The sequence below is a fragment of the Camelina sativa genome, chromosome 4, assembly GCF_030686135.1.
Source record: "Camelina sativa cultivar CO46 ecotype springtype chromosome 4, ASM3068613v1".
NCBI lineage: Eukaryota > Viridiplantae > Streptophyta > Magnoliopsida > Brassicales > Brassicaceae > Camelina > Camelina sativa.
The window spans coordinates 20,877,333-20,898,628 of record NC_141883.1 but is presented as its reverse complement, the minus strand read 5'-3'; the positions used below and the strand labels follow the sequence as shown (position 1 = coordinate 20,898,628).

Below are 21,296 nucleotides of genomic sequence, written 5' to 3'. Positions count from 1 at the left end.
TCTTCATACTTAGTGATTCTAAACCTAAACGTTTGACTAGCTATGACGTAGTTTTAGGTATGTTTTTAAACAAATAGACACAACAACACAATGACTTGTGTCTCTTCATACTTAGTGATTCTTAAATGAACTAACACAAACCATTCTCTCCTCCTGACACCCGGTAAAACTGGAACAACTAAGATAAAATTGGTAAAAATGGTAAAACTGGTACTACCGAAAATAATAAAATTGAGAATGAATTAAAACTATGTTGTGTTCATTTTTACTTGAAATACTTGGTAAAACTTGATAGTAATATCTTAAATTATTTACGTCTTTTGAATATCTTGGAAAAACTTCGGAAAATTATGCTGTGTTTTACTTCGTATAACTTGATAAAAATTGGTTGGTAAAACATGATAAAACATGGAATGAATTAAAACTTAAGGGTTGTTTTACAACACATAGATAAAGAAAGATAGGGAATGGTCTCTCACCACTGAAGATTGTCTTATAAAAATAAAACCTTAAAAAATCCTACCAATTGATGATTATGTTTATGTTAATTTGGCAACACTAAAATTATTCTCAAAAATACAAAATAGATTATTCTAAAAAACTTTTCAACATTTTTCACTCTGCTTGTCTTCTCCCACGTTATGAGCTCTGCCTGGGGGAACTGGCGCACTCGTTCTTCCCTATGCAAGAAAATTGAAGGTTTTTACATTAGACATATGTGTTAACAGAACAGAACTAAACTAATATCTAGCAGCTTGGTAAAACTTGATAGTAATATTTTAAATTATTTTCGTCTTTTGAGTAACTTGATAAAACTTAATATCTTAGGAACACTATTTTGTGTTGATTTTTATTTGATATACTTGGTAAAACTTGGTAGTAATAATCTTACATTATTTTCGTTTTTTGAGTAACTTGGTAAAACGTTGGAAAACTATGCAGATTTACTTTGTAAAATAAGTCTTTTGAGTAACTTGGAAAAACTTTGGAAAACTATGCTGTTTTACTACAACAGAAAAAATGTTCGAGGTTATTACATAAGAAAAACTTTGGCACCCTCGTTCTTTCCTATGCAAGAAAATTGAAGGTTATTACATTAGACACATGTGTTAATAGAACAGAACTAAACTAATATCTAGATATCTCACTAGATCAACAGCAAAAATGTTCATGAGGCATAGAATTGCTTACTTTGAACATACGGTTGTGCGCATCTTGATGGAATTTGTTAGCGTAGTCGTATTTTACCGTCAGCTCCTTCAGTTTTTCTCTTACCTTTTCTGTTTCTCCCCTCATATCGGGAATGTTATGCGCTTCAGCTTTTCACACATGCAAAATATTTCCTTCTCCAATTCGTGCACAGCATGGAGGGTGTTCAACAGCTCAAGTATTTTCATATGCAACTCCGCTTTTTCCCTCTGTGAAATAAACCAAAACTTGAACATTAGTTACCCTTCAAGTGAATGATTTTACAGACAATAAGCAAAAGCCTACCTGATGCTGTTCTACAAATCTCTTGCTCTCTTCATCAGCATCTTTTTGTGCTTCCATAGCCATTAATTTTCGCTAACCAAAAGAGAAGATCAGAGGAAGAGACAGAAAAAATAGGAATTTATGAAATGTACTATGTAAAGAGTGGCTTAAAACTTAACATTAGTTACCCTTCAAAGTGAATAATTTTACACACAATAAGCAAAAGCCTACATGTTGATGATCTACCAATCGCTTCATTTCTTCATCAGCTTTCTTATCCTCTTGAATAACCATTGAGTTTCGAGAGAATATTAGAGGAAGAGAGAGAAAATAAGAACTTATGAAGCTTCGCTAGCCAGAAGAAAAGATCAGGGGAAGAGACTGAAAAAATAGGAAGTATGAAATGTACTATATAAACAGTGCAAAACGTGGTGACGTTTGGTGGGTGACGTTTGGTGAGTCAACATTTACATTAAATTGATTAATTAAGAACTAGAACTTCTTGGAAATTTGTGTTTCAACGCTTGAGAGAGGGAAAGAGGGGTTTTATGGTTTACGTTTCTAAAGGTCATGACGTTTCGGTTTGTGTTAGTTCATTTATAGAATCACTAAGTATGAAGAGACACAAGTCATTATGTCTTCCCATCTGATGTTGCCGACTCGGCCACTTTTGTTGCTACGTTGACAGCTTTCTTAAGGTTTTGCTCTGCTATCTTCTTTTGAGCTTTTTGCACATCATTATGCAAGGTCCAAAAAAAAAATACCCTGCCAGTTTCATATCCTGTTGATCGGAAACTACAGCAAAGTGAAGACAAAAATAAATAAATAAACGTATACCTGAAACAGAGTAAGCTGCCCCGGATGGACTACTTCCCTCCAGCCTCTCCAGCCTTCCCTCGAGCCTCTCCAGCCTTCCCTCCAGCCTCTCCAGACTCTTTTCTTGCCTCTCTAGCCTTTTCTCCGCAACATTATGTTGGCCGTGAAGTGATTGTCAATATACATTATGTCAGTATGTATTCTCAATATTATGTTATTTCAGATACCCTTGTTCTGTCAAAAGATCATCAAGATGAATATTAATGCATTTTCTGTCTGTGACCTCTTTGTTTATTCCATGGATTTTCCGAAAGATTGTCAAGCCTGCGTCCAAAAAGATATTTTAATACAATGGAATGAAGAATCATTGATTTGTGGTAAGTGCTAAAGTTTCTCTTAATATATTTTGGTATAGATTCATTGAAATATTTACAATCATTCTTCTTATTGTTAGATTGTAAATTTTAAGATGAATCATCATCAGCTCAAGTGGAGGACTTTAATCATTAGCTCAAGCCAACTCTACTTAGATGATTAGGATTGAATTCTGGCTTGAGGTTGTATTAAACTTATCGGCTTTTTGTGATGAGTTTTGCTTATGGAGTTTATAAGCTAACTAGTTAGGTTTTGAAAATGGTATATAACTAATCGGACGGGATGATCGATTACTTGAGAAGAAACATGAAGAGTTAGTGTACGGAAGTTTGTGTATTTGTAAGGTTTGAAAGGATTGCCTAAGATTCCTCAATATAGCTGTTTTATATTGGTACTCTTCACCATAGCTCCGGTTTGTTTGACTCTTTCACCATAGCCAAAGCCATTGCATTTGCGGTTACAAACTTAGCATCGTTGCTTTCACACCCTCTGCTAACTTTGCGGGGGAGTATTAGAGCCCACAAGAAAGACAAGCCCAAGCCCAATGTGATGACATGTAACTAGGGTTCTTAGCAAGATGAAAGTCATATATATAGTGATGTAATGAGAACTTAGATAGTAACTTTGAGAGTTGTCTCAAAACAACTCTCCCCTCTTCAATCTTATGAAATATCAAATATAGTATTGTTTGCTCTTGGTGACAACCTAATCTCTCTTTCCACTTTCTTTAGTTTCTTTGTACAATAAAGCTCCTAATGAGCTATGTTATATCTCTAGCTTAATAAGCTCTTTAAGAGCACAAATCTTCTTGTTTTGAGATTGTTATCGAATGTGGAGCCGTACACCACTATATAGAGCCTGATCAAACAACTTTCAGATGTCTCCGAAACTTGTGCTCCCATTGCAGTATCACAGCAAGCTCCTGCAACATGAATCATTTCAGACACAACGATAAACAACAATGCCACTCCAAATGATACATCAACACAAAGCATGCCTGACTCCAGAAATGAAACTGGTGATGAGAGTTTTGAGTGTACGGCAAGCTTAGATCTTGTTCCTATAGGCAACAACTCTCAATCGCTCAGCCACCAACGATGACATCTGCACGACTGAAGCTACAAGTGACTATTCTTCGAACATTTCAACACACCCGATGACAACACGATCAAAAGCTGGTATTAGCAAACCAAACCCTCGTTATGCACTACTTACACACAAAGTCTCATATCCAAAGCCTGCAACGGTAACTGCTGCTCTAAAATATCCTTATTGGACAGCAGCAATGAATGAGGAAATGAGTAATTGCAAAGAAGCAAACACATTCTCATTAGTTCCTCAAACACCGGATATGCATGTTTTAGGCTCAAAATGGGTTTTTCGAGTCAAACTCCATGCATATGGCTCTTTAGACAAGTTCAAGGGCAGACTCGTTGCTCAAGGATTCAAACAGGAAGAAGGCATTGATTACCTTGAAACTTATAGTCCAATGGTTAGAACAACAACAATGAGAGATGTTCTCCATTTTGCAGTTATGAACTGGGAAATTAAACAAATGGATGTTAAATCGCATTTCTCCATGGAGATCTCAATGAAGTTGTGTACATGAAGCAACCTGCTGGGTTTATTGATAAGAATCATCCAAATCATGTTTATCTTCTCCATAAATCTCTCTATGGCCTCAAACAAGCTCCAAGTGCTTGGTTTGATAAATTCAGAAACTTTTTGCTCAACTTTGGCTTCACTTGCAGTCTGAGAGATCCCTCTCTGTTTGTTTGCTTTAAAGGAACAGACATAATTATGAAGGATCTTGGCAAGCTTCACTATTTCCTTGGAATTTAGATACAATATCATGAAATTGGTTTGTTCCTTTCTCAGCAGAAGTATGCTGAGGACCTTTTGGCTGCTGCTTCTATGTCATCATGCAATCCTGTTGCCACACCACTTCCGCAAGGCTTGAATTGTGCAAACAATACCGTTTTGTCTCAAGCCTCAAATTGTGCAAAGTCCAACTTGACGTTGGTGTGCCATCAAACAATATTGTTTTGTCTCAAGGCTCAAATTGTGCAAAGCCCAACAACACAAAGCCTTCTCATCATATGCCCAAAGTTGTGCAATGGCTACCTGCAAATGACAAAAAGAAGATAATTGCAGAGAAAGACAAGTCCTCAAGTTGTACGACAATGACACTGAAAAATAGGTTTGAAGTGCTTGGATCAGTCGATGAAGATTGTATCACGTGATGGTCATCAATCTCACAGCTGACTTATTCAAGAACAATCTAGAATCTAGGTCAAGAACCTTGTCTCACTATAAAACAGAATAATCCTGTATTCTTATCTTCAAGCATCAATAACAAAGAAACAAACTTTCTACATTTCGTTTCTTTCTTCAAAAAGATCAGTAAGATATGTATTTGAGAGTCTTGGGTACATTTCGTTTCTTTCTTCAAAAAGATCAGTAAGATATGTATTTGAGAGTCTTGGGTGGTGGGGGGGGGGGGGGGGGGGGATAATACTAAGTTATACATAGACGTATTACAATTAACGTGGTCTACTACTACGCACAAGAATGAGGTTTTGCATTGGGATTTACAAAAGTTATGAACGGGCTGATAATGGGCTCACAAGTAAAACGATTCTTCGTAGAAAACTACACATCTGCATGATGTCAACTATTCAATTCAAAGAGGTGTTTACAGAACAATTTAAAAGTAAATCTTATTAATGAATTGTAAATGGAAAGTGAAAAGAGTGTGACGCAACTAAGGACCACTCCTACAAAAAAAATTATGTGAAATTGGTTTAGCTAGTGGCTATTTCTTGTTCGGTAAACAATATGCTTGTGTATGTAAAGCTTGTTTTAAACTCGCTATATCATATATGATATGACTCTCTCTACACATGGTTCCCAATTAGTGGACCAAAAATGAAAAATCTATAATTTTTTTATATAGAAAAAAACTTAGTGAATGGATGTCATGATTTTCTTTTTAAAACGATTTAACTAAATTTATTCAAAAAGTTGAATCTGTCACACTATAAAGATGCACATACTGTCCACTGCAATATTATTGTTCTTTAACAAAAAAAAAAAAAAAAAAAAAAAGAAGTACTAGTTACTTTTTAAGTAAGAAGACCAAAGAACAATTCTAATTTCTATTGTCAGTTGATCTCCTTACTAAAAAGAAAATGGATGGCATGATTAAGATCTAATCATGACTGTTGATTCTACACAATTTATACAATAATTAAAGTTGAATATATTCAGCTGAGTATAATTCACACCAAGGCAGAGACCAGAGACCAGAAGACCCAACACAACCAAATTCAATTTAATTTTCCCACCTCTTATCCTACGCATAATACCTCAGTCCCCTGCTACGACACGCCCTTACCCATTACAATTTTCTTCTGTGACCGTTTTTTATTTTTTTTGGGGTTGAACACACTAACCTCACCACTCACATGAAAGTTCCACTTTCTTCTTCGTCAACCATTTCGAAACCTCTCTGAAAAATCAATGGCGAGGAGTCACCGGTTTAGCAACCGGTTACTCCTTTTTATCCTACTAACATTAGAAACGGCACAACGTCCAACAACAGCCGATCCAAACGACGAGGCGTGTTTAAAAAACCTCCGTGAAAGCATACAAGACCCGGCGAGCAACCTCCGTAACTGGACAAACTCCGTCTTCTCAAACCCATGCTCAGGCTTCACCTCATACCTCCCCGGAGCTACCTGCAACAACGGAAGAATCTACAAACTCTCCCTCGCAAACCTCTCCCTCCGCGGCACCATCTCTCCGTTTCTCTCCAACTGCACAAACCTCCAGTCCTTAGATCTATCCTCAAACCAGATCTCCGGCGTTATCCCGCCGGAGATTCAGTACCTCGTCAACCTCGCCGTCCTTAACCTCTCGTCTAACTATCTCTCCGGCGAAATCACGCCGCAGCTCGCTCTCTGCGCTTACTTAAACGTGATCGATCTCCACGATAACCAGCTCTCCGGTTCGATTCCTCAGCAGCTAGGTCTCTTAGCGAGGCTGTCTGCGTTTGATGTTTCGAACAACAAACTCTCCGGTCAGATCCCGACGTATCTGTCGAACCGAACCGGGAGTTTCCCGAGGTTTAACGCGAGCTCGTTCGTAGGGAACAAGGGACTGTACGGGTACCCGTTGCAGGAGATGATGATGAAGAGTAAAGGCTTGTCTGTGATGGCCATCGTTGGGATTGGGTTAGGGAGTGGCGTGGCGAGTTTGATGATTAGCTTTACTGGTGTTTGTTTATGGTTGAGGATTACTGAGAAGAAGATGGTTGAAGAAGAAGGTAAGATTAGTCAATCTATGCCTGATTACTAAACTAATTTACGGCCAACGATTACTAAACTAAAATCATTCTTCATTTGTTGAGTTTTATTTTATTTTTCGTTTCCTATATAGTTTTTGTTGTTGTTATTATTTATGTTTTGAGTTATATTTTAAGGAATGAGAATATTCTTTATGGGAAGGTGAAGCAGAAGAAATAGGATAATGAATTAATTTAGTTAAACTGAGATATGTTTCGAAATAACAATGGAAAGGATTTGTGTATTATTGGTACTAACGGATAGTGCGGGATTTATTTTTTTTGGTTTGTTGAGAGACGAACAAGTGGACCAAAATACTGATTTGGGTACCTTGATGCCAGTACGTTGTGTCAGTACTCAGTAATAGATGAAACGGTGTGTTTTGTATTCTATAGATAAAAAAAATGATACAAGAGCTACTTATGATCATCATCATTCATCATTATCCCTCCCACTCAATCAAGAAGAGAACTCATGATTATGCTTTTTAAAAATTTTGAATTATCTTTCGAGTAAATTTTGAATAAATAGAATGAAAAATAAACCGGGTCGACCGGTTAAAACCTAAGTTTATTCGATTACAATCTCATCCAGCTGCAACCTCGTTGCTTCATAGCTCCTATTGAGTTCATAGCTTCTCTAGCCTCTTCTGCTTCTTTCCACAAACCAGCTCCTGCGTAAATATTCGACAGTTGGACATAAACCGATGGATCATTCTTCTCTTTCTCCATTAGTAACTTGGCAACCATCTTCCCAAGCTTCAAATCTCCATGAGCAGCACAAGCACTAAACAATGCCCACCACACATCTACACGAGACCCGATGCTCTTCTCGCTGATCTTTACCAAAGTTTCCGCTTCATCGAGGTGACCAGCTCTACCAAGAAGGTCAACTAAGCACGAAAAATGATCCACGTTAGGTACTATCAGACCGTGAGACTCCACCATTGAGTTGAAAATCTCGAGTCCCTCTTCGACTAAACCGGAGTGGCTGCAAGCAGAGAGGACCGCTGTGAATGTGGCTGCATCGGGATCTACCTCGCCTTCATCTCGCATGGCTTTGTATGTTAAAACCGCGCTCTCCCCTTCCCCGTGTCTAGCGTACGCAGAGATCAGAGAGTTCCACGACACAACGTCTTTTTCAGACATTTGATTGAACACTTCAAGAGATTTTTGTATAGTCCCACACTGAGAGTACATGTTTATAAGGCCATTACCTATTAATGTCGTCTCCTTGATTTGGCCGTGTCTAAGGACGTACGCGTGCGTTTGACTCCCGAGTATCAAAGATGAAATGCTTACGCAAATGCTCAAAAGGGTACTAAGAGTATAAGCATCAGGTAGGATCCGGACCTCTGACTCTAGCAAGCACGAGAACCTTTCCAACCCTTCAAAGGGAAACCCGTTATGGTAAAACCCCGAGATTATTGCGTTCCAAGAGATTAGATTCTTCTTCAGTGATCTTTCAAATATTAGGTCAGCTTTTTCTATCTGACCAATCTTCGAGTAAGCAGATATCAAAGCATTGGAAATTTCAATTTTTGAACTAAGCCCGAACTTGATTATACACGCTTGAACCATCTCCAGGGCATCTAAATCTAGAGAGGTTGCTAAAAGACTTCCGAAAGTAAACTCATCCTGTTTAACTCCTATTCTGTGCATTCGTTTGTATACAGACATCGCAGACTCGCCCAATTTTGCTTGGTTATAGCTGGAGATCATTGTATTCCAAGTAACCAAATCTTTCTCTTCCAATGAGTCGAAAACCTTATGAACAGCATCAAACTCCTCAAAAGAAGAATACATTGTCATAGTGGAATTGTTAACCAAAGTATAATCTTGATACCCTGTCTTGATGGCTAATCCATGTACTTGGTGTCCCATACCCACACATGAACACGAACTCATCACGCTAACAAAGCTTAGATCGGTTGGTCTAAGACCAGCTTCTAGCATTTGTTTAAACACTGACAAAGACTCTTCTCTTTTGAAACCAGCCAAACCATCAATAACCACATTAAAAGTGACCTGATCACGAACAGCAACATCAGCTTCTTCAAACACCAGACAGGCTTCACAAACAACTTGGCAATTGAAATACATTGTAATCAAGGCATTCACAACAGATGAAGCAACCAAAAACCCAGCTTTTATAACCAGCGGATGCACCTGCTTACCAAAATCCAAAGAACCATAGTAACACATACTCAAAACAGTAGCAAAGCCAAACTTGTCATGACTAACACCAAGCTTGTGCATTTCTTGAAACAACTCGAAACTCGTTCCGTAATACCCACTCTCTTTACAACCAGTGATCACAGCATTCCAAACAGCAACATCATCTCTCTCGGGCATTTTATCAAACACCTCAAATGCATACTCTATATCCCCAAGCTTAAAACAAGCACTAAGAAGCGTCGTCCATGAATAAACATCAGGCTCCTTAATCTCTTCGAAACTCTTCTTCAGTAAAACTAAGTTCCCTAATCTCGCATAGAGCGAGAGAAGCGTATTGGAGACGTGAGAGTGACACAATAAACCAGAGCGAATCGCATAGCTATGAACCTGACCACCAAAGTTGGTATCACGGAGGTGCCCAGCAGCAGTAATTGCTACGGAGACACTGTACTGGTCTGGTCTCAGAGTTGTGCAACGGTGAACATCGGCAAAAAGCTTGAGCGCGTTTCTGTTCTCGCCGGAGCGAGTGAGACCCGTTAGTCTCCGGTTTAAATTGAGCAAAGTAATCGAGTTCTCGGCTATGGCTGGTAAATTCTCTGTTAAACATAAAGCTTTTCTCATCAGTCATCTATAAGCTTTGAACCATATGCCAAAAACAGAGCAAAAACAGAGGAAAAAGGAGAAGACTTTATAAGACGAAACGGCAAAAACAGAGGAAAAAGGAGAAGACTTTATGAGACGAAACGATGTCGTTTTAGTGAGAGCTGTAAACTAAGCAGACGCTGTGTATTAAACATAGAGCTTTTCTCATCAGTCATCTATAAGCTTTGTTGTTGAATTGTTGTTGTTGAATAAAACAGAGCAAAAACAGAGGAAAAAGGAGAAGACTTTATAAGACGAAACGGTCGTTCTCGAGAGGGATGAGTAGATTCTTAAACCTAACCAAACGCTGTGTTCTTCTCTTACCATCGTCTCAAGCAAAGTCTCGAATTGATCTCATTTGCAAAAGGTTTCACATTTCCAGAGTTCTTAAAGACGGTTTCGTGGAACCAACAGAGAGAAAGGAGAATGGGGTTGGCTTAGTTTGTCCAGAAGATGAATTCGCCGGTGACGTCGAGAAGATATACAGGATTTTGCGGAATCACCATTCTAGGGTTCCGAAGTTGGAGCTTACTCTTAACGAATCAGGTATTGATCTGCGACCCGGGTTAATAGTAAGAGTGTTGAGTAGGTGTGGTGATGCTGGGAATTTGGGTTATAGATTCTATCTCTGGGCAGCGAAGCAGCCTGGTTACTGTCACAGCTACGAAGTGTGTAAATCGATGGTGATGGTTCTTAGTAAAATGCGGCAGTTTGGAGCTGTTTGGGGTTTAGTTGAAGAGATGAGGAAAGAGAATCCGGAGTTGATTGAGGCGGAGTTGTTCGTTATACTGATGCGGAGGTTTGCTTCTGCTAATATGGTGAAGAAAGCAGTTGAGGTGCTCGACGAAATGCCAAAGTATGGGTTAGAGCCTGACGAGTATGTTTTCGGGTGTTTGCTAGATGCTTTGTGTAAGAACGGTAGTGTTAAGGATGCTTCAAAGCTTTTGGAAGATATGAGAGAGAAGTATCCTCCGAATTTGAGGTATTTCACTTCGTTGTTGTATGGTTGGTGTAGGGAAGGGAAGTTGATGGAAGCTAAAGAAGTTTTGGTTCAGATGAAGGAAGCAGGGCTTGAGCCTGACATTGTTGTTTTCACTAACTTGCTTAGTGGGTATGCTCATGCTGGCAAAATGGCGGATGCTTATGATCTTATGAAGGATATGAGAAAGAGAGGGTATGAGCCGAATGCGAATTGTTACACGGTTTTGATCCAGGCGTTGTGTAAGACGGAGAAGAGGATGGATGAGGCGATGAGGGTTTTTGTTGAGATGGAAAGGTATGGATGTGAGGCTGATCTCGTGACTTACACGGCGCTGATAAGTGGGTTTTGCAAATGGGAGATGATCGATAAGGGTTATAGTGTTTTGGGCGATATGAGAAAGAAAGGAGTCATGCCATCGCAAGTAACGTATATGCAGATAATGGTGGCTCATGAGAAGAAAGAGCAGTTTGAAGAGTGTTTGGATTTGATTGAGAAGATGAAGCAAGTAGGTTGTCATCCTGATCTTCTCATTTACAATGTAGTGATCAGGTTAGCTTGTAAGTTAGGGGAAGTGAAAGAAGCGGTTAGGTTATGGAATGAAATGGAAGCTGATGGTTTAAGCCCTGGAGTTGATACATTTGTTATTATGATTAATGGATTTACAAGCCAAGGTTGTCTGATCGAAGCATGTAATCGTTTCAAAGAGATGGTAAGCCGAGGAATATTCTCTGCGCCTCAATATGGAACGCTGAAGTCGTTGCTGAATAACCTTGTTAGAGATGATAAGCTTGAAATGGCGAAAGATGTTTGGAGTTGCATATCAAACAAAAGCTCTTCTTGTGAGCTTAATGTAGCAGCTTGGACAATATGGATCCATGCTTTGCTCGCAAAAGGTCACGTGAAGGAGGCGTGTTCGTATTGTTTGAATATGATGGAGATGGATTTAATGCCGCAACCTGATACTTATGCGAAACTTATGAAAGGATTGAATAAACTGTACAATAGGACGATCGCTGCAGAGATCACAGAGAAGGTGATGAAGATGGCAAGTGAGAGAGATATGAGTTTTAAGATGTATAAGAAGAGAGGTGAGGAGATTTTGATTGAGAAAGCTAAACCTAAAGGGACTAAAGAAGGGAAGAAGAAAGGGACAACTCATCATAGGCTTAAGGGAGGAGGTGAACGAAGTAAAGCTAAAGTATTGTAACGTTATAACCTAGAGTTTCCAAAAGAAGCAACTTTAGATTCCTAGTTAAATCAAACGTTCATGCTTTTGCTTTGTTTCATTACATAGTTCGATCTATTTGTTCTCTTTGCTAAGAATAAACATGTAGTTGCATTCATTTGATCTCTTGAACTTGACTAAGATCGAAAGTGGCACTGTTGTTATTCGGAAAAGGATACATTCCTACGTAGCTAATTCCTTTGTGACGGTGTTATTTAACACTAGCCAAAATCGTGATACTAAAACGTTGTTGTTCATGCTTAGCATCAGAATCGGCACGAACTACCAGTTTTACGCACATTGTATGAAGTTTTTGGACAAACATATTTTACTTCAGGTAGGAGTTTGACATTTTAAGTATAGTTTATGTATCATCATCACAACAACAATCGTTCGTCTAGGAACCGCCATTCTCAATGTTATTTATTCTAAAGATGCTTAAAGTTAAGAATTTGGAGGCATTTTAAGTGTTAAACTGAACCGAGTTTATTAATTCAAATTCAAACTCAACTAATAAAATCTCAAAACCGAATAAATTGAATATGAAAAGATCTCAAAAAGCATAAACTTACAAAACTATTGATAAAAAGATGAACATTGCATATAATTAATTGTTTGAATTTTTTTTTAACTTTCCAAATAAATCACAAACTTTTGTTGATTATATCGAATAAAAAACGATATTAGATATCCGAAAATTTAACTTTTTATTCTCTATTAAGTATTAAAAATTTTCATTAGATAGTTAAACAAAATTTTGTGCTTTATTTGGTAAGTCAATTTAACTACTTAGCATAATTTTGCTAACACTGTGGTTTATTAGTAAAATCAACAAATATTTGTAATTTATTTAGAAAATTGATGGAACTTATATATTTAATTTACCAAATTTCTTTAGTTTTTTGTTAGTTGATGACTATTTTTGTGTGTGTTCTTTTTGACATATTTCCCAAATCAAAATAGACAAACGAACCGACCTAAAGTTTTAACACAAAGTCACAGCAACAAATATACGACGAGAAGCTTAAGATGCATTGTTCCGATGACGAGCAGACTTGATTTTTCCGAATGAGTAGTACAACAAGTGTCGCACTTTGCCTGAATCACTTGAACTTTGGTGATCAAGCAAGTCTTTTGTACAAGAACACCAAGATCCCACTTTGGAATCGTCAAAAACTTTCAAATCGTACCTCAATGTTGAGGACATTGTCTCATGCTCGGGACCGTCTTAGATCCGTAACGACATCATCGCCCCTTGCTCGTAACCATCTTAGGTCCAAAACGCCACCTTTGTCTCCTTTATCTTCTCCATTCTCTTCGAAACGGCATGCTCCTAAGACGACGAGCGAAGTAGAAGAAGACTCGCGTTCGAAAGATTCCGTTTTGCTATACCCTAAAGATCCTTCGAGCGCGCCTAAGCTCTTTCTAGTCCAGCCTCGTCTAACGCCGCCTAAGTTTCTTCAGGCCAAGCTTAACGAAGCGCTCTGTCTCGCGAATTCGCTTGAAGAACAGAGATATGGCTACTTTGAATCTGATTTCTTCGAAAAGGAATTGCCTTCTCATGTTGTTGTTCAAAACCCTGTTCGTAGATCATCTAAACCTCGCGCAGGTTTGTGTGTGTTTAGATTTTTTTTAAGAATCATGCCTTCCATGTGTTCGACGTTATTCCTGAGAGACAGATTGTTAAAAGTGTGTTTCGATTTTTAGATACTTATTTCGGGCCTGGGACTGTAGACAACATCAAATGCCATCTAAATGCTGAAGATTCTAAGGCAAGCAGCTAAAACATTTCTGTTTTTTCTTTTTCCTTTTTCTTTGGCTGGCTGTAATGAAAAGTTGAGTCATGCTGTTTACAATCTCTTGATGCTCAGGAAGAAGTTGATGCTGTTTTTGTAAACGCCATGTTGACTGCTATTCAACAACGGAACTTAGAGGTAATGCCACGAAACCCTAAGTTTCTTCATTTTTGTTTGTTTGTTTTCCTTATGTTTAAAGCTAATGTTGTGTCTTTGCATTTGACTCTTCAGCGAATATGGGCAAAACCTGTACTTGACCGTGTAGGCCTTATAATCGAAATATTTAATGCTCATGCGCATACAAAGGAAGCAAAACTACAGGTACTGGTGACAAGAAAGTTTTGTCTTTTACATACTAGGAAATGTTTACTGATAGCTGCTTGGTTCGTCCATTCACAGGCTGAGTTAGCGGCTCTGATGTACAAAAAGAGCAGGCTGGTTCGAGTGCGTGGTACCGATGGACGCCACTCTTTTGGGCAGTTTGGAGAAGCTGAAGTTGTCAGTGCCCGAGGGTGAATGATTTGTCTTGCTACTTTGCGTATTCCCTTTACTCTTTTGAATTTTGAGACATTGATGAACATGTAAAATTGTTGTGCAGGAGAGCAGCAAGTGGAACCGGCGGTGGTTTTGTAGGTGGTGCAGGAGAAACTGAGCTTCAGCTTCAACGCCGAAGGTAAGTTGATTTCCAAAGCTTTTCTCAGACCACATTTGCATATTCTATGTCTAATTGCTGGTTAACCGAAAGACGTAGTGCAGAGCTCTCTTTTCTATTATTTAATCTATGCGTTTAACAAAATTTTGATGCACCAGGATAGCAGACAGGAGGCTTCGCTTGTTATCCCATATTAAAGAAGCCCAGCGAACACGACTATTGCAACGTGCTAGACGTCAGAAAAGAGCGGGGCGAAAGTATGAGAGTGCAGCTACCATTGCTGTTGTTGGTTACACAAATGCTGTAAGTGTTTGAATTTTTCTCCCAAGGAGTTTTCAGCTGTTTTTAGTCTACTCTACTCTCTGAGTATTAATTAATCTGCTTTTGTTAGGGAAAATCGACTCTGACAAGTGCATTGTCAAAGAGTGCTCTCTACTGCAATGAGCGGTATAATTCAAATGGTTTCAAAACTATCTTCAAAATGTCAAATTTGAAACTGAATTCATAACTTTTGAATGCTTGGTCTGGTCTCTGCAGATTGTTTGCCACATTAGATCCTTCACTCAGGAGTGTCTATCTTCCTTCTGGGTAAGTTGATTTGTACTTTGGAAATCATAACTTTATGGTGCACATGAACTTGTATTGAATCGCAAGAGTTGAGTTCTTTTCAGAAATTTTGTGCATCTTAGTGACACTGTTGGATTCATATCAGATCTGCCTATACAGGTAATATATAACCTACTTTAATATCAATTATTCCTTTTCAAGTGGATATTTCACTTACTTTTCTTTTCGTGGGTGACGCCTTTTTGCAGCTGGTGGAAGCATTTCAATCGACTCTAGAAGAAGTTGTTGAAGCTGATATACTTATAGTAAGAGCTAAATAAAGAAATAAAAATCATATTCTTAAGTTATAAGTAGTAGTGAAAACTTCCGAAAGATCTTGGCGTTGATGTGATTGGTTGCCTGCAGCATGTGGTCGATTCGACAGCTCCAAATATCGAGGAGCATCGTGCAACAGTGTTCCATGTCCTTAAACAAATAGGAGTATCTGAAGAGAAGCTTCAAAATATGATTGAAGTCTGGAATAAGGTAGGATTGAAATAAACCTGTCTATACCAATACAAGTAGAAGAAACAAACCACCTTCTTTCACACTGGGGATTTTTTTTTTCTTGTAGATTGATTATGAAGTGGAGGACGAGAAATTTCTAGATGATGGGGAAGGAGAAGAAGAAGAAGAAGAAGAAGAAGAAGAAGAAGAAGAAGAAGAAGAAGCTGAGTTAAACGACGGTTTAAAAGCTGAAGAAACCGTTGATGAAGAAGACGAAATCAAAAACCAAGATGATGACACTGATGGGTGGCTATTGTGTGAAGATGAAAACGTCAGTGAGTCTGCTGAGATCTGGAAGGTTCCAGAAGTTGGTAAACTAGATGCTTCGGAGAAGAAAGGACCACACGTTAGAGTTTCTGCATTAACCGGAACTGGTTTGAAGGAGTTGATATATCTGATTGATGAAAAAGTGAATGTTCTAATAAAGAAGAGGCTCGACCATCATACGATAGTCGAAAGCAGCGAACTTGATAAGCGTAAATGGAGACCACCTCGTGAAGATGATGCGAGATAACTCCCCTTAGATCAACGATGAAAGAAAACAATGTTCTGTTTGTTTTTTTTTTTGTGTGCGTGTGTGTGCCACAGAACAAAAAGAAATGCATGTGGTTTTTTTCGAAACTGTGCATGTGTAATAAAAACGGCAAGATGTTTGGGTTGTTCTTTTTGGTTATATTAAAGGAATGGCTTTAATACGCCGTCGTTCTCGTAACAGCGCGTCGTAGAATCATAGCCATACGCGCTTTTAACAACAAAAGGGCAAGTGTATATAAATAAGTAGATAGCGATATTGGGGCAGTGATGTGATAAAAATTAACACTTCGAAGTCCCTTCTTCTTCTCTCCCTTTTAGTAAATTCATTCTAGTGAGGTGAAGCTCTCTCTTACAAAAAAAGTGCTCATTTTCTCGGATCTCAGATCTTAGATCCAAACCCTTTCCATTGATCCAAAGGTAGATTTTGATTTCTTCCTTCTTCTCGATTTGGGTTTCCCTTTTTGCGAGCTGGATCTATCTGTTGAAAATTTATGAATTGGGTAAGATGTTGCTAAATTGGGTTAACGAAAACGTAGCTAAAATTTCATGGTGGGATCTGAATAGGTTTCAGGTTTTATGTGTGTTTTGTTTGTTTCCAATGGATCTGTGTTCTACGTTGATGGGTTATGTATGTGGGAGAAATTAATTTGATTGCTTTATTCTTATTCCATGTGGTGAGTGTGAGTGTTAGCTGTGTTGATTCAAAATCGATTTGTTTCATAGTGAAATGGCAAAGAGCGTTGTTCTGCTTTGTGTTCTCTGTCTGGATGTTCAGTTCAATATAAAGGATATTGATTGATCCAATTTAGTGGGTGTTGTTGTTGCGTTTTTTTTTTTGTAGATCTATTTATTAGCTTGAGCTTGTTGGGATCTTTAGTCATGGCGAGACGGCAAGTAGGTTCAACAAGACGTGTAGGAGATGGTGGAAGCTTCCCTTTTGCTGGAGCTTTGCACTCAAAGTCTCGATCTTCTCCACTATTATCTATTTGCCTTGCCCTTGTGGTATGGTTTTTTTTCTTGCCCTTTTGCTGGATATCAATGTTTTATATATGGTTCTAACTATAAATTGTTGTTTTGTGTGTTTTCAATTTCTAGGGGGCTTGCCTTCTCATTGGTTATGCTTACAGTGGTCCAGGTATGTATATGATCATCTTAGTATTGTATACTATGTCTTTTTGCACTCTGTACAGCTGCTCTATTAACGAATTCATATTTTACTCCATCACAGGTATCTTTAAAAGTATCAAAGAAGTCAGCAAAGTTACTGGTAATCCTTATTTCTCATTGTTCACTACATGTGCTTAAGTTAATGCCTTCATTCGCAATTGCAGTTTAACCTGTTCAAATGCTTGACTCTCGGGTTTGACATTTTTTTGTTGCAATTGTTTATGAATTCGCAGGTGACTATTCTTGCACAGCAGAAGTCCAAAGAGCCATTCCTGTTCTTAAGAAGGCTTATGGAGATGGCATGCGCAAAGTCTTGCATGTGGGTCCTGACACATGCTCAGTGGTTTCCAGTTTATTGAAAGAAGAAGAGACTGAAGCCTGGGGTGTTGAACCATATGACATCGAGGATGCAGATTCGCACTGCAAGAGTTTTGTGAGCAAAGGTCTTGTACGTGTGGCTGATATCAAGTTCCCTCTGCCTTACCGGGCAAAGTCTTTCTCTCTTGTCATCGTGTCAGATGCTCTGGATTATCTCTCACCCAAGTACCTGAACAAGACTGTGCCTGAACTCGCAAGGGTAGCTTCAGATGGTGTTGTTCTTTTTGCAGGTAAACTAACATAAAACTTGGTAAAAGGTGTTGATAACAAAAGTATATGTTTTTGGTTTCTAACTCTTAAAATTCAATTGTTCTAGGTCTCCCTGGTCAGCAGAGAGCTAAAGTTGCTGAACTGTCTAAATTTGGCCGACCCGTAAGTTTACTATACCCTGTTTTTCTGAGTCCTGATGACTAGATTAAACCATCCTTCCTGTTATTGTTTAGTGGCATTAGCGTACTACTACTATGTAATTAGTCATTAGCACCTTTTCATGATTCAAACATTGACATTTTACCTATCTTTCTTTAAGACAGAGACTATAAGTACAAGACCTAATACTAACACTCTTATTATTGTTGGCAGGCTAAAATGCGTAGCGCGTCGTGGTGGAACCGCTTTTTCGTCCAGACAAACCTAGAAGAAAACGAAGCACCAAGCAAGAAGTTTGAACAGGCTGTTTCCAAAGGATTATACAAACCAGCCTGCCAAGTCTTCCACCTCAAGCCATTACACTAACCAGCAGCCTCCAAAGCCTACTGGTCCACACTAAAGGATATTCACACATCACACGTAGAGCCGCACCCAAAAAAGAATAGCGTAATCGATATTCTCCTTGTATTTTGTAACAAGTCAGTTTTTTTCTACTTATTGTTTGAATCCGTCAACACAAATTTTCCTATTCAATTAAATCATAATTATTATCAATTTATCACCAGTAATCACCACATGAACACTTGCCGTCTTTGAAGCAATGAAACCTAAGGTTATCTCTTACAATGATCTCTCTACCTGCAACTGTAGACATAAACTTGATTGCATTGTGACAATCCCCACATATTCTCAAATTCTTCACCACAACTAATTCCTCTCCATCTCTTGTCGACATCAACCCAAAAGCCACAGCTAGCTTCTCGCTGTGATGTCCTAACCGCATCTCTTCTTCTCCTTCGCCTGCATCATCCTCCTTCACCATTGCCCATTTCTTATCCATCACATACCCAATTTTCTTCATCTTCTTCATCATCTCCTCTAGATACTCATTCACTTCCCGTATCATCGGATGAGACCAATCTTCTGCCACAAACACATGCTTCTTCTTCTTCACTTCAATCCAACTACATCCCGGCTTCTTCCTTATCCTTTTCCCCCTCATTGATTTCCTCACAGAGGCCATCTCTTCCCATTTCCCTGCATCTGCATACATGTTTGCTAGCATCACATACGGTGTGGCAGCTAATGGTTGCATCACCATAAGCTCATTAGCTGCTCTCTCTGCAAGAGCCATGTTTTTGTGTTTTCTACAAGCACCGAGCAACGCGGCCCAAGCAACAGAGCCTGGCTTATACGGCATTGCATCAATGAATCTCTCAGCCTCTTCTAGCTTCCCTGCTCTGCCTAAAAGATCAATCATACAAGAATAGTGCTCAGCCTCTGGTTCGATCTTGAATGTCTCCTTCATGGTGTTAAAGTACTTCTGACCCTCCTCGACTTTACCACAGTGTGCACAAGCAGAAAGAACAGCTACAAAGGTTATATTGTTAGGTGCAATACCCGAGTCCAGCATCTGTTGGTATAAAAGCAAAGCTTCTGTTCCATGTCCGTGCTGCGCATAACCTTTAATCATACAATTGTAAGACACGGCATTAAGTTCCATCATTCGATCAAATACACGCCTTGCATCTTGCAGGTTTCCACTTTTGTAATACAATGAAATCAATGCGTTGTGCACAGAGATTCTATTCGAAGGGATGTGAGATTTGATAGCCAAGCCATGAATCTGCTTTCCCTGAGAAGGAGAGGAGAGATTTGAGCAAGCGCTGGTGACACAGACAAAACTGCAATCATCAGGTCTGTGTCCAATACGTTGCATCTGTCTAAAACTCTTCACAGCTTCTTCAGAGAGTTCCTCGTTCATTGAATATCCAGAAATCATCGTATTCCAAAGAACCAAATCCGGCGATAGGATCTCTTGAAACACCTCACATTCAGACATACCGTCACGACCCCCACATTTCGAGTAGAAATCGATCAAACCACTTCCCACGTGTGAATTCTGGTGAAACCCTGCCTTGATCAGCTTACCGTGGAACTGACGTCCACCTATCAAACAATCCAAGCTCGTGAGAGCATTTAAAACACTAGCCAATGTAAACATATCGATCTTGAACCCTTTAAAGATCATTTCTTTATACAAATCTAAGGCCTTTGCTCCTTCCTTGTGCTGCCCGTAAGCCACAATCATCGAGTTCCACGAAACTTCATCTCTTAATTCATCCATCCCACAGAACACCGACACGGCCTCTTTCAAAAGCCCGCCTTTACTGTAATACGTAACAAAGGCGTTATTCACAGAAGAGTAAGAATCAAACCCTCCGGAGACAGCGAAACAATGAAGCTGCTTTATCAATTCAACACGGCCACAGCAAGCTGCTATCAACCCTGATAACGTAAACCCATCAACCTCAAATCCCAATTCTCTCATTCTCATAAACAGAACCATCGCTGCAACAGTTTCTCTAGTATCAGCGTAACCCGAGATGAGGATATTGTAAGAAACAGTGTCCGGTTTCGGAATTTCGTCGAACAACTGACGTGCAATATGGATTTTGGAATCTTTCGCGTAAGCTTTGACGATTACATTGTAAGAGAAGACATTGGGTTCTTCCGTGGAGTCGAACGCGGCTCTTGCGTAGGAAAGACAACCACACTTGGAGTAAAGATTCACGAAGTGGTTTGAGAGGTAAGTGGAAGAACCCACGATGGACTTCACGTAGAGCGCGTGAAGTGATTTCCCAGTGAAGAGATCTCTCTCCGCTACAGATTTTAGTAGAAGGTCTCGAAAAGATTTGAACTTCCATGGCGTCTGGTTCATCTAATAGTTACTACTACAAGTGATTCTCAGAGATTGTATGTAGTAATCACTAATCACTCGGTTTCTACTTTCTCGCATTTGCAGTTCAAATTTTTTGGGTTTACATTTAAAGGGTGGTCCCTTTACATTTATTCACCTTTTAACATTTAACCAATCAAAATCTATAATCTAATAGAACAAATACAATATCTATTTTTTAAATATTATCTATATAAAAAAACTAATAATATACTATCGAATTTTTATTTTACAAGATTATACGGTGGGTTTGAGTTTATAAAAAAAATAAGGTTTATATTTGACAATCAAAAAAAGTTTATATGTGGATTTAAGTTTATAAATGAGAATTAGAGTTAGATTTTATAACCAAAATAGATATATGACGGATTGGATTTATAAAAGTGGAGTAGGATTTAGATTTTACAATTAACGAGATTATGTGTCAGTTTAAATTTATAAAGAAAAATTAGGGTTTAAATTTTACAATTTTAAACGTGATTATATGTTGCTTAAATGAAGAATAAAATTT

The 21,296-nt window shown here is 38.7% G+C and overlaps 2 protein-coding genes and 4 pseudogenes across 6 annotated transcripts; 4 read left to right on the top strand and 2 right to left on the bottom strand.

The window, feature by feature from the left end:
- The first annotated feature begins 5,742 nt into the window (after positions 1–5,742).
- LOC104780799 (receptor-like protein 44 pseudogene) lies at positions 5,743–7,171 on the top strand (annotated as a pseudogene). Its single transcript, XR_015596948.1, has one exon. The product of XR_015596948.1 is annotated as a receptor-like protein 44 pseudogene (transcript).
- Positions 7,172–7,374: 203 nt separating this feature from the next.
- LOC104783966 (pentatricopeptide repeat-containing protein At3g49740 pseudogene) lies at positions 7,375–9,808 on the bottom strand (annotated as a pseudogene). The gene has a single exon (XR_015596945.1). The product of XR_015596945.1 is annotated as a pentatricopeptide repeat-containing protein At3g49740 pseudogene (transcript).
- Positions 9,809–9,995: 187 nt separating this feature from the next.
- Positions 9,996–12,154, top strand: LOC104780798 (pentatricopeptide repeat-containing protein At3g49730 pseudogene; annotated as a pseudogene). The gene has a single exon (XR_015596947.1). The product of XR_015596947.1 is annotated as a pentatricopeptide repeat-containing protein At3g49730 pseudogene (transcript).
- Positions 12,155–12,937: 783 nt separating this feature from the next.
- Positions 12,938–16,292, top strand: LOC104780797 (GTP-binding protein At3g49725, chloroplastic). The gene is made up of 13 exons (XM_010505337.3): positions 12,938–13,645; positions 13,744–13,808; positions 13,908–13,970; positions 14,064–14,153; positions 14,232–14,344; positions 14,431–14,505; positions 14,643–14,787; positions 14,876–14,931; positions 15,022–15,072; positions 15,156–15,210; positions 15,300–15,356; positions 15,457–15,576; positions 15,665–16,292. Exons 1-13 carry the CDS (start codon positions 13,105–13,107, stop codon positions 16,109–16,111), a joined length of 1,878 nt encoding a protein of 625 aa, XP_010503639.2. The 5' UTR covers positions 12,938–13,104; the 3' UTR covers positions 16,112–16,292.
- Positions 16,293–16,322: 30 nt separating this feature from the next.
- On the top strand, positions 16,323–18,600 carry LOC104780795 (putative pectin methylesterase CGR2). The gene is made up of 7 exons (XM_010505334.3): positions 16,323–16,548; positions 16,973–17,133; positions 17,227–17,266; positions 17,360–17,398; positions 17,532–17,906; positions 17,993–18,048; positions 18,259–18,600. Exons 2-7 carry the CDS (start codon positions 17,011–17,013, stop codon positions 18,409–18,411), a joined length of 786 nt encoding a protein of 261 aa, XP_010503636.1. The 5' UTR covers positions 16,323–16,548; positions 16,973–17,010; the 3' UTR covers positions 18,412–18,600.
- On the bottom strand, positions 18,259–20,882 carry LOC104780796 (pentatricopeptide repeat-containing protein At3g49710 pseudogene; annotated as a pseudogene). The gene has a single exon (XR_015596946.1). The product of XR_015596946.1 is annotated as a pentatricopeptide repeat-containing protein At3g49710 pseudogene (transcript).
- Between the last annotated feature and the right edge of the window lie 414 nt (positions 20,883–21,296).